This window comes from Heptranchias perlo, chromosome 8 (genome assembly GCF_035084215.1).
Source record: "Heptranchias perlo isolate sHepPer1 chromosome 8, sHepPer1.hap1, whole genome shotgun sequence".
Taxonomy (NCBI): Eukaryota; Metazoa; Chordata; class Chondrichthyes; order Hexanchiformes; family Hexanchidae; genus Heptranchias; species Heptranchias perlo.
Genome location: NC_090332.1, coordinates 11,130,508 through 11,145,151, shown reverse-complemented (window position 1 = coordinate 11,145,151; position 14,644 = coordinate 11,130,508). Strand labels below are relative to the sequence as shown.

General features: G+C 43.0%; 1 protein-coding gene across 7 annotated transcripts in view; it reads left to right on the top strand.

The window, feature by feature from the left end:
• Positions 1–14,644, top strand: part of sdccag8 (SHH signaling and ciliogenesis regulator sdccag8) — a 263,176-nt gene that overhangs the window by 178,117 nt on the left and 70,415 nt on the right. For all 7 annotated transcript variants that reach the window (XR_010963604.1, XM_067988650.1, XM_067988651.1 and 4 more), the window contains one exon: positions 6,049–6,180. Coding sequence is in view for 6 of the 7 variants with exons in the window: in XM_067988650.1 (XP_067844751.1) it covers positions 6,049–6,180 (132 nt within the window). In the remaining variant the exon portion in view is untranslated. The remainder of the gene's footprint in view (positions 1–6,048; positions 6,181–14,644) is intronic.

The following is a 14,644-nucleotide window of genomic DNA, read 5'->3' as shown; positions in this document are numbered from 1 at the left end:
AAATTTGCAGAAAACACTAAAATAAGGATGGAGAATGCAGTTAACAATTTGTAAAAGAATTTACATCATTTATGCAATTAAGCAGATAAAAGCAGCAAAAGGAATTTAATGTATTGCATATTGGCCAATAAAGTATGACATATGTATAAAATTAAAAGAATCTAAGTAACACAGGGACACCTAGAAAGTGAGTGGGGGAGTAAAATGTTCATCTACAATGTGGAGAAGCAATTAAAAACAAATAAAATGTTGGATACATAGCCAGAACAGCAGGGTAAAAGTCTACAAAAGTTGTGCTGAGGTTTCATAATGCATTCTTCAGCCCTTATTAGGAGAACTGTGTGTATATATATCTATATATATTTATGTATATATATGTCTTATACAATTGACATGCCTCTGCTTAAAAAGAGAAATCTGTCAATTGTAAATGATGCCGGGAAGAGCAACAAGAATGATTCCAAGTGTAAATGGGATGAGCCATGAGGAATGATAGGAAAAGCTTAGGCTGTACAATCTAGAAAGGAGAACTTTAATGGTGGATACCATCGAGGTATAGAAAATATAAAATGGTATACATAAAGTGATCCTAGAGTATTATTTCAAAGTAAGTCAGGTCAGTAGGACCAAAGAAGATAAATTTAAACTACTGAAAAGTGAATCCAAAGTGCACATATAAGAGGGAAAAAAACTCAATTCAGAGTGATAAGCACTTGGAATAACCCACTGGGTAAGGTAGTAGAGTCAGGATATTGAGGGTGTTGCAGTTGGATGTTTGGCTGGGTGAATTAGAATACCAGATAGACAGTGGCTGATGGGTCACAGTTTCTCTTCCTCATCCATGACTTTTTCTCATGTTCCAATTTCTTAAACGTATGTTGAGAACTGATAACTTTAGTCCATAACAGACACCGGACTTGATGTGCACATCTTCAAACATATTACTGACACCTGGAAATTCACTTCATTATCACAAATTTTCTCACTTCTATTCTTCAGCATTTTGAAACTTTGTCAGCTGTATGTTTGCAGTGGAATTTCTATCATTTTTATTCATGCTTCCTTTTTGTGCGCATTAAAAAGTTGGATGACTATAATGCAGAACTGATCTTTACATCTGGTAAAATAAATAGCACCAAGTGGGGAAATTCAGGTTTGATTCCACACTTGGCTAAATTTCCATTTTCACCCATGTAGCTATGGAGAGCTGCCAAGCAAAAACAATGTGCAAAATTTTGCTCACAGTTATTTATGTGCAAATCGGACAGTAACTTCCAGCGACCGCACATGCGCAGTTAAACGTGGAAATCGGGAAGTTGCTGTCCAAGATGCGATGCTCCTCTAAAAGCTGCGTGAAAACGGCATTTGGCCAGCTGACTCACCATTCAAATGTATTGAACAGCGTGACATTCCTGTACTTAGCTGATAGATATGGACAAAACTTGCCAAAAAAAATTAGGCCTTGTCCATTCTGGTCTAAGCACCTTTTTAACGGTGTGGTAAGTCTTAATGACTGCCGAACAACCTCTCCGGCACTGAAAATTAATTTTTACGAGCATGGAGTCTCAATCCTTCAGCTTTTAATTATTGTTGGACATTTAAAAGATATTTTATTTAATAAAAAAAATGTTCTTATTTTCTCTTTCTGTCTCATTTATCTCTGTCTCTTAATCCAATATTTCTTTCCCTCTCTTTATTTCGCTTACTGTACCTGATTTGACATTGAATTCTGTATTCTAACTTACATTTCCTGCTCCTTAACGATTCTTCAATCTGATTGGTTAAGGGGATACACAGGTGCTTGCCTTGTTCACACAGATCCCAGATGCCCTTTAGAGGGCGCCGCGCTGGATGGATCTCTAACTTACAGTAACTTGCCGTGCAAAAGCTCATAGATGGGCAAGTGCAAGTCTAACGAATGGCTGGGCCGTTTGTTCGCCCTCACAGCAAAATCCAGCCCTATGTATTTACCTACAGATGTGGGTAAAAAAATCAAATGCGGAGTCTTCACTAGGACACTGTCACACACCTCCTGTTGGCCAGCTAAGAGGGTGGTATTTGAGGTGGCCTCTTAGATGGGGTAGGAGAAAGCAAAGGTTGGGGATCAAAATCTAGGTTGGAGAGAGGATATGTTCACCCTTGTGACAAAAATTAAACATTTATGTCTAGCTTTATTTCCTATGTTACAACAGTGACTACACTTCAAAAGTACTTCATTGGCTGTAAAGCGCTTTGGGACATCCTGAGGTCATGAAAGGTGAAACGCACGTCTTTCTTTCTTCTTTCTTTCTTTAGCTTGGTGTTGGCTCCTTTAATTCTGTCACAGTCTAGAAAGAAATAAAAAACAGCTGCAATTACAAAAATCATGCAAGGACTTAGCAGTTATTGCTGAGCAGTGTAGGAACAATGGAATCAATACCCTAACAGGAATATTTATCAAGGGCGTCCTTAACCCTTCAATTTAACTCTTCATCTAGGAACCATCAGGACTTTACCACCCAGTTTATGCCCAGGAGTTAATTACGCCTCAACTTGGCTCAACGAACTGTCTTATATCAACCAGTTTGGATTATATTAGTATTTACACTTCCAACCTCCCATCAGGATCCACACAAACTACTAAGTGAATGAATTAACCCTTTCTTGCCAATTATCAAAGAAGTCAGACAACAAAATTATGGACTAACAATTCTTATTTAATCTTAGAATCATATTTAGTAGCACTTGAACATAAACATTGAGTATGCAAATAATTAGTAGATGGGGTTAATTGATGAAATAAATAAGAGGTTGCAAAAGCAATTCAGCTCTGTCAGAATATTATAGCAATAACAGTTTTCTGTGTATAAATTTACAGTTGAGATTAGTGTCTGAGATTGATATAAATTGATGAAATTAATTTAGGATTAGACTCCTTAGGTATCTGACAAATTAACAGCATTAGATAGCCGGTCTATTGAATAGATGCTTGTAGTTAGTAATGTTTCCAAAACTTATACAACCCCCTTACGAGCTGCCGTGGGTGAACTGGTTACCTCATCTTCCTCTGGAAGGATGGTGTTAGCCTTCTGAGATGTCAGAGTGATGAAACTCTGTCTGTAGAGGTGCTATTTATTCCTCCTGGATCCTCTGCTCCTGGGTAAATTCACCTTCTCTGTTGGCAGCTGTATCTGGACTATCAGGTTTAATTCTCACCTTCCTTGATCTCAGGGAAATTTGTATATCTAAGTTGCACACTTGAATCCGGCTGGTATAATCACACAATTTTAACTTTTCTCCCTCACTAGCCCTTCCTTTCCAAGCATTGAGACTGATTACTGACACCACTTTGAGGACACACAAGGCAATCCTTAGGGCATTCCTCCTACAGCAGTTGTCTTGAGGGAGAAATCAAGTCACGCAATTCAAACCCAAACATGCTGTATGATTGGCAGCTTTTTGAATTGAACAGATAGTTATGTAAAATTCTGTCTATTCAATTTAGTTACTCTTTTATCAGTTTGCTTCTTTTAAAATCTTTGAATCAATCTGAAGCTTTCATACAGGTACTAGGCTTTCGGCAATCTTTAGAGTGATTCTGTCTGGAACTTTCAAAATGCTAACTAGCCAGGTACTCCCATTATTGGCAAGAATATAAATTACAACTACCTCACAAAAGTTAGTTATAATATGTAGTTTAGTATGGAGACTGGGAGTCATTTATTATTTTCCTTGTACGAAGAGTTAGTATAGTCTATCAACTGCTGCAAATATAAATTAATACTGTTATTTATTCACTTGTTCCTTTAACGATGAATAAATTTGTTTAGCCGAAAACAATGTCTGGTGTTTGCCATGCTGCTTCTTCTCGAAGATGTGAGGAGGATACCGTAGGGGCACAAGATAGAAACAGAAGCTAACGCAATCTAAAGACAGGTTTCTGTTTGTTATCCTCAGCGTGCTGTCAAACTTACCTTGATATCAGAGCAGGTAGAGCCACCCTCAAGAAAAATGTAGGGAGCACGGGCTCACCTACAGGAGTAGTCTGAAACACAAAAGTCAAAAATATATCTGGAGTAATAAAGATAAAAATAACTAAAAATGTAGCAGTCCTCATAGTAAGGCAATATACCTTTGATTTGTTCTCAGGATGTGGGCAACACTGGTGAGGCTGTACTTATTGCCCATTCGAAGTTGTATTGAGCAGGTAGTGGTGAGCCTTCTCCTTAAACCACTGTGGTCCTTGTGGTGATAGTGTTTCCAAGATGCTGTTAGGTATTGGAATTGCAGGATTTTGACTCGGCAATAATGAAGGAACGGCAGTATATGTGCAAGTTAGGATGGTGCGTGACTTGGAGAGGAACTTACATGTGATGATGTTCACATAACATTGCTGCTCTTGTTCTTCCCGGTGGTGGAGGTTGCGGGGCAAGTTGATAGAAACATAGAAAATAGGAGCAAAAGTAGGCCATTCGGCCCTTCAGGCCTGCTCCGCCGTTCAAAATGATCATGGCTGATCATCTAACTCAGTACCCCGTTCCCGCTTTTTCCCCATATCCCTTAATCCCTTTTGCATTAAGAAATATATCTATCTCCTTCTTGAATACATCTAATGACTTGGCCTCCACTGCCTTATGTTCTGTGGTAGAGAATTCCATGGGTTCACCACCCTCTGAGTGAAGAAATTTCTCCTCATCTTGGTTCTAAATGGCATACCCCATATCCTAAGACTAGACCCCTGGTTCTGGACTCCCCAGCCATCGGGAACATCTTCCCTGCATCTAGTCTGTCTAGTCCTGTTAGAATTTTATATGTTTCGATGAGATCACCTCTCATTCTTCTAAACTCTAGTGAATATAGGCCTAGTCGACCCAATCTCTCCTCATGCGTCAGTCCTGCCATCCTAGGAATCAGTCTGGTAAACCTTCATTGCATTTCGATGTACTGCATCCTGTAGGTACTACGTACTCCAGCCATAGTGCACCTTTAGTGGAGAGTATAAATATTGAGTTCAGGGGCAGGGCACCGATCAATTGCACTTCCTTATCCTGGATGGTGTCAAGCTTCTTGAATGTTGTTGCAGCTCACCCACCCAGGCGATTGGTGAGTATTGGATCACACTCTTGACTTGAGCCATGTAAATGGTGCAGAGGCATTGAGAGGTCAGAAAGTAAGCCACTTGTCTTAGAGTACCTAGTCCTATGCCCTGTTCTTGTAACCATGGTGTTGATATGGCTGGTCCAGGTAAGTTTCTGGTTGGTGGTGACCCTCCAAGATATTGATGGGAGAGGACTAGATGATGATTGTGTCATTGGAGCTCAGGAGGGGTGGTTGGGCCTCCTTTTGTTGGAAATTGTCATTGGTTTACACTCATTTGGCACAAATGTTACCTGCACTTGTCAGCCCAAACCTGGATGCTATCCAGGTGCTGCTGTAGGCTAGCATGCACTGATCCACAATTGCAGAAGTTGTGAATGGGACTGAACACTGTGCAGTCATCAGCGAACAGCCCCACTCCTGACCTTATGATGGAGGAAAGATCATTGATGTAGTAGCTGAAAATGATTGGGCCAGGGACACTGTCCTTTGGAAGTCTTGCATTGGTGGCCTGAGGTGTGATGATTGGCCTCTGACAATCAAAGCCACCTTCAGGTATGGCTCCAGCCATTAGAGGGTTTGCCATAGACCCCTGTTGACCAGATTTGCTAGGGCTCCTTAATTCCATACTCAGTCAAATGCTGCCTTGATGTTGAGGGCAACTATTCTCATCTCAGGATAGTGTGGTCAAACACGTCAAAGGCTGCAGAGAGGTGGAGGAGGGATAATGCACCACCGTCACAGTCACAGAGGATGTAATTTGTGACTTTGGTTAGAGCTGTTTCAGAGTCAAACATTTTGTATTAAATGATTAATATTTTCTCCCTTCCTCTTCCTTACCCCTTCCCACGACAACACATTTTCACACAGACAGGCATTATTGTTGTTTTTCTCATTCGGTGTTTCTTTCTTACATTTGGTCTTTCTTGATTTTCTCTCAACTATTCTCATCTGTAAAATTATATATTCCAGATCGGAGGTTGGGCAACTTTGCCAGGAGAAAGAGTATTTACAGGAAAGATTGGAGAAACTGCAAGCAAGAAATGACGAAATGGAAGACCAATGTATCCAGCATGGAACGATGCATGAGAGAATGAAGCAGAGGTATGTGTTCTTATCCTGAATATCTTTACCAGCAATTTCTCCATTTTGAGTTGGGTGTAAACAACGCATTCCTATAACAGGGTAAAAGTCTTGTACAATGGAACAGAACATTACTGTGTTCAGTGTGTTTATGTTCAGGTAAATTTTATTTTGAAACCACATTGGGGAACAGCCTAAAAATTACTTTTGTTGACTTCTAGATAAATGGGTACCTGATCAAAGCATGGGACCTTAATATACTCATACACTTTGATTATATATAATTTCTGGTCAAGGCATAACCCTTAAATGTACAATCCTTATCACATTATTAATTAATCTTCAATTATCTGTATTTTAAAAAAAATCTGTCATGAAAAATAAAATCTGCAAACTACAGTCATCAAAATGCCATAGGCATTACATATTCATGGTGACTACAGTTCATGCTTTCAATCAGTCACCATTGGAAATGTTGGAACAGGAGTGGCTTAATTTTTCCAGTATGTGTTCTGTTTCTTTTAAATGGTTTTACTTAAGAAGAGAAGATGTTGAAAAGCTTAATTGCTTTTCAATGTACTTTTGTCGATTTTGGGCCTCTTCACTTAGTGTCATGCTGTTGCTGTTCATCCTCTCACTACAACTGCGGTAGTAAATCTGCCTAGAATTGATGAAACACTATGTAAGAAATTCAGAATTTAAAAAATTTAACTTAACTCTGTTGCATAAACAGAACACACATTAAGGACCTGTGGTTTACAAAAGTAAGCCTGTCATTTCTGTCATGCCGGGCACAATGCTCTTGCTCAGTGCTACTTGGTTATGTGGTCAGCTGATCGCTGACATATATTATACATTGATCACTTAATTAACAATCTTTACTGAACAAAACTGATTTTCTGTATTTTCAATTATCTGCAATTCTTATAGATTTAAGCCACCCTTTCCATACTGGAAATCTGTTGTGGAAAGTTATATTATAAGACAAAGTGTTTTCATTCAAATTCAATAGTAGCATAAGTTGGATGAGATTCAAGTATTATGAGCTGGTTGTTTTTCTTATAAACAGTCTATAGAAATCTTTAAGCATAACTCTGATCCAAATCTAACATTTCTTGGCAAACTGGTGATTCATTAATCAGAATTCAGCTGCATCCCAATTAGGGATGCAATAATCTACTCCAATGTAAGTGTTCTGTTCAGATTGATTAGAATACACCCACATTTTACAAAGCTTAAAATCTGATACAAATTATTAAAAAAATTAAATATTTCCATTTAGAAATTAACAAAGAGAAAAGCACAAATGTGTTGTCAAGTTTACTTAAGTTGTTCACTGCAAGCCTTCCACTCTTCATATCCTCACGAAATGTTATATCTGCCATCTTCCTGGGTCCAGTGTCTATAATGGGAACAATGCCAATGTTGAGGTGACCACTTCACTATTAAAGTGATTAATATTTGAATTAATTTCTGTTTTGTGCAGTAACCACTTTTAATTATTTTCTTTTACTGTTCATTTATTTTATTACTTGTATTGCTGTTAATAGTTTGACATCTTTTCTTATGCTTCAATTTACCTAACCCAGGCTGAATTATATTAATCTTTACATGAACCAACCCTGTCAAAACTAGTACTGCAGTGTGAGTAAATCCCACTTACCAGAATAGTCATAGATCAAGTTGGATACAAAGATGCATTAACTAATACTTTTTTTAAACAATATCTTTGATAACGCAACTAACACTATCAGAAGGGTAAGCATTGTCAGAATTACAATAAGTACTAGGTCATATATTTTCAGTCAACAGAGTCTAGATTGTCATAGGTGCAATGGTAAGAAAGAAAAAAAAATGAACACTTTACAGCCAATTAAGTACTTTTGAAGTGTAGTTATTGTTGTAATGTAGGAAACTGAAGTGTATTACAATATCTCAGCCTTAACTGGGTTTTGCGAAATAACAATATCAGAGTGCTATGCTCAATGATGAAGATTAAAGGGCAGCTTAGCAAAGTTAAGTTTACAATTTGGACTCAACTTGCCACTGATAAGTGACCTCTTTCTTTAATAGGGTTGGCTGCTGTAGCATGAGGCAGTTTTGCCTTCCTCTGGGATGCTTGGCTACATTTTTCCTTTTTTTGCTAGTGCCCAGATTACAACTAGGACACTGGAGCCTTGACCCCAATTGCTTTCCAAGGCTCTTCCTTGCTTATTACTTTTTTTGCAAGACCCATTGCACATTACTCTGTCCATTAGTCTACAACTTTGAGAAGTCTTGTTCAGATCCCACTGAGCAGCTAAATTGAGAACTTTGATAACATTGGATGTAAAAGTCCTTTGTTTGAGTTTCAGCGTCGCAGAATTTGAGGATTAACCCTTTCTTTAACAGAATGTCTGTAGCGTATGCAGCCTGCTTTCCTGCAACAATATCTTAGCTGTTTCTTAAATGAGTCCAGTGCCCTAGTTTCTTCTGTTCCAGCTGTTCATCACCCTCTATGTCAAGGAATACTCCTGGCCTCTGCCTTAAATTTGTAATATCTTAAGCTAGTTTTAAAGTATCTAGTTACTTTATTCTATGCTCTGTACTTCTTTTCCTGAAACACCAGGGGTGATTCTAACCCTACCCACCCAGTGGAAACTGGCCAGGTGGCCAATTAAAATCACCCAGGTTACTTACCTGCCAGAAAACCACCAGGATCCCACCTTTCTGAATTGTAACCATAAGGCAGCGATAATACCCGGTCAAAGCCAGCGGGGTCCCTTTGTACATATGCACGTTGGGCCCTGATGACGTCATCGGGACTGCAATTTTAACTGAGGCATGAGCGCAGTAGCTGTTGTGGCTATCCTGCTAGGTGAAAGCCAGTTGGGAACTATCAGGAAGAAGAGGTTGGAACATGTGCTTTTTTTTCATTCCTTTGTGGGGCTAGGAGAAGGAGGAGTGCTCCTTCTGGCCCTACAAGGAAAGTTTAGGCTTGCCATGCTCCGTACTCCCCTCCGCCACCACCCCCCCCCACCCCACCATCCCGTCCCGAATGTGAGACCCTTGCGAAATGGCCTCTGCAGCTGATCCTGCCATCTACCTTCTGTCTGCAGGTGGCTTCTGGGATGTGCGGTTTTCAGCTGCTTCCATCTCATTCCTGGCGGGAAATCAGCCAGCGGGATTTAATGAGTCCTGGGCGTTGAAATAAGCTGGGCCTTATTTCTGGAGCAGTGGGTGATTTCCAACTTACCCACCCAAAACCTGCTTGGAGATAAAATCTGGGCCATTGGCTGCTGCTTGTTTGAATGTTGCCATTCACTTCCAGATACTCAAGTACTTTTCTGATATGTGCTACTGGTGGATGAGGTTCCCTGCAGCCAGCAAAACACTCAGGAAATTATCCCTTAACTCTGGTTTTATATCTAGGTTCTCGGCATCTTTTTCGATCTTTATTTAGTTATAAGCTGATCTCACTATTGTCCTTACAGATTTTGTCTTTACTACAATATATATCGCCTATAAAAAAAGCCACAGCATAGAGATAAATTTACCTTCTATGAGATTCTGAAGTGTGAACAGACACAAAATATAGCAAACTATGTGCTATTTACACAAAATTCTTCTTCTCGTGTTTTAAAACTATTTGATTTCAGAGAGTAGGTTATCTTAAATTAAGAAATATGAAACGTGATTAAAACATACCTGTGATTAACATAAGAACATTGGCACAGCACTTTGGTGCACCATTGCACTGTTTCACAGAGCCATTGGAAACAGATCACGCCCGTGTGCACCACATGGACTTTCCAATCTCAGCTATGGCATAAGGATAGGCGATAGAATCGTCACCCTTGCACACCTTTTGGCTACACATCAGTATTAACCCATATTTGGGAGCAGGTTGCTCGCCTGGTATCTTATTCAACGACTCAGATGAGGAAAAAATGGGGAAGAAATGTGAAATAATTTACTGCCAAAAAGTAACAATTGTAATAAATTAGTACAGTAATGAAAGAAGTTGAAAAGGCTTGTCTGTTCGGTGGTGCAATATACTTCACTGCTTATGCTGCCTTTACTGTAATACCTTCTCCATATTCAACCCATGCCTATAGTTGTCTTTCTACAGTGACCTCTTTCAGTTTGCCTATTCCAGCCTTGTTCTCCTACTTTTCCTGCAGCCGTTAAGAACAAAATTGTGGCTTTCCCCGTGCACACCAGTTTCACTTGTGTGTTGATCCTCCGTTATTGCCAAGAGAAATTATTTCATTCAGTACTGAAGACAACATTTGGCGTCATTCCCACTGTAGTTCTTAATCCTGGGAAAATGCCAGATGGTATAATTATTCCAACGGTACAGAGTGGATGTAACTTATAACAATTGGCCTTCCAATAGCAGTGTATAGTAAATAAATTATAATATTTTAAACCAATCACAGTTAAAACTGTTATTGGTAGATACTTTTATATTGGCAAGCAGGGTCCTGAGAGAGCAGTTCCAAAGTGGGGAGCTACGACCTTTGGACGTCACTTTAACCCCGTTGTTTTTGTTTACGCCATTGCTCCGTTCAAGGCCCATTAGAAGCCAATGGCCCACAGTTTTCATAGCAAAAGGAAGGTTGATCCGACTCTGTGGGCTATAAATTAGGCAACGTAGTGCCCGTTTTGTAGGCGCTATACGGCCTCCTAAGGACCCAAAATGGCATCCGAAGTGTGCGCACACGCTTCCAGCATGACGTGCACCGGACGCCAGCTTGGTAAAGGTGTTTGCGCACGTGCAGATAACGAATGCCGGGAGCGTGTAAAATAAGGAGAATATGCGTTAGATCAGTGTGCAATGCTGATTTAAAGGGACAGATGCCATTTTGGAATTCAATGCTCCAGCCAACACACTGTCTTAACCACGCACAGCTGAACAGGTTGTAAACGGCCTGGAGGACCCCCCCACGAGCGCTATTTAAAGGGATCATGCAGGTGTTGCTGGTTAGTTGCTGGATTATTGCTTCTGGCTGCTGGTACAATTGGACGTGTTTGTTGAAGCTTGCTATTCTTGGAGAAAGTTGCAATATTATATAGAGAGTGGTCTGGCAGGTCCTGCATTAGCGTTGGCGGCATTTACAACAGTTTGCTGAACAAGATTGCTGGCAAACATGAGTGGCCTGCTAGGGCTCCCACTGGGCGTTGAATATGACTGGGAGCAAGCAAAAAGGCCATGCAGAGCAGGTCAAGCTGTGAGGAAAGGGAGGAGGAGGAGGGGCGCAGGGTACTGAGCAGGAGGCCATATCCAATGAGGGCCCTCAGGGGCCAATTCTCTTACCTCAGCCTGAGTGAAGCTCAGTGCATCTGACGGCTGCGGTTCACGAAAGAGGCTTCTGACAGAGATATGTCAACTGCTGCAGCCACAACTACAGCTTCAGAGCAGAGCAAGGACAGCATTGCCTGAGGCTGTGAAGGTAACCGTGGTGCTGAACTTTTACGGCTATGGATCCTTTCAGGCCGCTGCTGGTGATATGTGCAGCATCTTGCAGTTTGCAGTGCACTGCTGCATAAGGAAGGTCACTGAAGCACCGTACAAGCTGCGCAACAGATTCATAACCTTCCCACTCGACAGAACGAGCGAGCACGAGGGTTTGCTCACATTGCAGGCTTCCCCATGGTTCAGGGTGGCCATTGACTGCACGCATATTGCCACGCGTGCTCCACGTCTCAACTCGGCCATCTTCATGAACAGAAAGGGCTTTCAATCCCTCAATGTGCAGCTGGTGTGCGACCACGTTTTTTTAAATATTCGTTCATGGGATGTGGGCGTCGCTGGCGAGGCCGGCATTTATTGCCCATCCCTAATTGCCCTCGAGAAGGTGGTGGTGAGCCGCCTTCTTGAACCGCTGCAGTCCGTGTGGTGACGATTCTCCCACAGTGCTGTTAGGAAGGGAGTTCCAGGATTTTGACCCAGGGACGATGAAGGAACGGCGATATATTTCCAACATTTGGAGGGGAACGTGCAGGTGGTGTTGTTCCCATGTGCCTGCTGCTCTTGTCCTTCTAGGTGGTAGAGGTCGCGGGTTTGGGAGGTGCTGTCGAAGAAGCCTTGGCCAGTTGCTGCAGTGCATCCTGTGGATGGTACACACTACAGCCACAGTGTGCCGGTGGTGAAGGGAGTGAATGTTTAGGCTGGTGGATGGGGTGCCAATCAAGCGGACTGCTTTATCTTGGATGGTGTCGAGCTTCTTGAGTGTTGTTGGAGCCGCACTCATCCAAGCAAGTGGAGAGTATTCCATCACACTCCTGACTTGTGCCTTGTAGATGGTGGAAAGGCTTTGGGGAGTCAGGAGGTGAGTCACTCGCCGCAGGATACCCAGCCTCTGACCTGCTCTCATAGCCACAGTATTTATATGGCTGGTCCAGTTAAGTTTCTGGTCAATGGTGACCCCCAGGATGTTGATGGTGGGGGATTCGGCGATGGTAATGCCGTTGAATGTCAAGGGGAGGTGGTTAGACTCTCTCTTGTTGGAGATGGTCATTGCCTGGCACTTATCTGGCGCGAATGTTACTTGCCACTTATGAGCCCAAGCCTGGATGTTGTCCAGGTCTTGCTGCATGCGGGCTCGGACTGCTTCATTATTTGAGGGGTTGCGAATGGAACTGAACACTGTGCAATCATCAGCGAACATCCCCATTTCTGACCTTATGATGGAGGGAAGGTCATTGATGAAGCAGCTGAAGATGGTTGGGCCTAGGACACTGCCTTGAGGGACTCCTGCAGCAATGTCCTGGGGCTGAGATGATTGGCCTCCAACAACCACTACCATCTTCCTTTGTGCTAGGTATGACTCCAGCCACTGGAGAGTTTTCCCCCTGATTCCCATTGACTTCAATTTTACAAGGGCTCCTTGGTGCCACACTGTCAAATGCTGCCTTGATGTCAAGGGCAGTCACTCTCACCTCACCTCTGGAATTCAGCTCTTTTGTCCATGTTTGGACCAAGGCTATAATGAGGTCTGGAGCCGAGTGGTCCTGGCGGAACCCAAACTGAGCATCGGTGAGCAGGTTATTGGTGAGTAAGTGCCGCTTGATAGCACTGTCGATGACACCTTCCATCACTTTGCTGATGATTGAGAATAGACCGATGGGGCGGTAATTGGCCGGATTGGATTTGTCCTGCTTTTTGTGGACAGGACATACCTGGGCAATTTTCCACATTGTCGGGTGGATGCCAGTGTTGTAGCTGTACTGGAACAGCTTGGCTAGAGGCGCAGCTAGTTCTGGAGCACAAGACTTCAGCACTACAGCTGGGATGTTGTCGGGGCCCATAGCCTTTGCTGTATCCAGTGCACTCAGCCGTTTCTTGATATCACGTGGAGTGAATTGAATTGGCTGAAGACTGGCTTCTGTGATGGTGGGGATATCGGGAGGAGGCCGAGATGGATCATCCACTCGGCACTTCTGGCTGAAGATGGTTGCAAACGCTTCAGCCTTGTCTTTTGCACTCACGTGCTGGACTCCACCATCATTGAGGATGGGGATGTTTGCAGAGCCTCCTCCTCCCGTTAGTTGTTTAATTGTCCACCACCATTCACGACTGGATGTGGCAGGACTGCCTTTCTTAGCGCTCTTAAGGGGTGCATCCCCAGTGGCTGCAGCATGGATGGTGGAAGGCTGCCAACCTTCAATTGAGAAACGTGCCAACGGTCATGGAGATCGACCTTGAGCAGCTCTGGGCCGAGAGGGCCCGGCTTCAAACTGCATCATCTAGGCGTGGGCTGCAGCAGTCTGACCTGGCTGGCTGACAGACAACAGCAAGGACACTGATGGGGTGGGAGCAGGAATGCTGTCGTCCTGAGAGAGGACAGCAGGTACGACTGCCACTAACACGGGGCGGCCCCTCGGCGCTCCTGGTGATCTGCTGGAGAAGAGATTGCTGAAGCGCTGTGATGCCCTGGAAGCCCCGTTCCACAGTGGTACCCAGAGTACGATATCAGCAATCTGAGCCTGGAACGCATCAGTCTGAACTTTCAGAACAGCAGTTTGAGCTCCAGATGAAGCATGCAGACCTTTGATGACATCTGTTTGTGCTGCAATAGAAGCCATTTGTGCTGCAATGGAAACTGAGACCTCGGTCATCAGACGCTGCATCATGGTGGGTTCCACAGGTGTGCTGATGGAGGTGACCACCCGTTCCATGTGGGAAAGGATGGGCTCCAAGCTCTGCATAAAGCCCTATGCCAAGTTGGAGCTGGACTCCTCCATGCCCCTTGACATTGTGCATAGACTTTCTGGCAGGCTTTCCAGTGCACCAAGCATTTGGTTGCGTACGCCCATCAGCCTTCTTGCGTAGCCTAGCCCATCAAAGTCATCATCTGACTCCTCGGCAGCAGAACCATTGTGCAACCTCGCTCTCTGGCGAGCTGGCACATGTGGTATCTGTTCCCCCCCCTGCCCTGGCTCTTGCGCACATGTGCCCGGTATCTCACCACGTGCAGATCCCTCCTCTAACCTAGCCTCT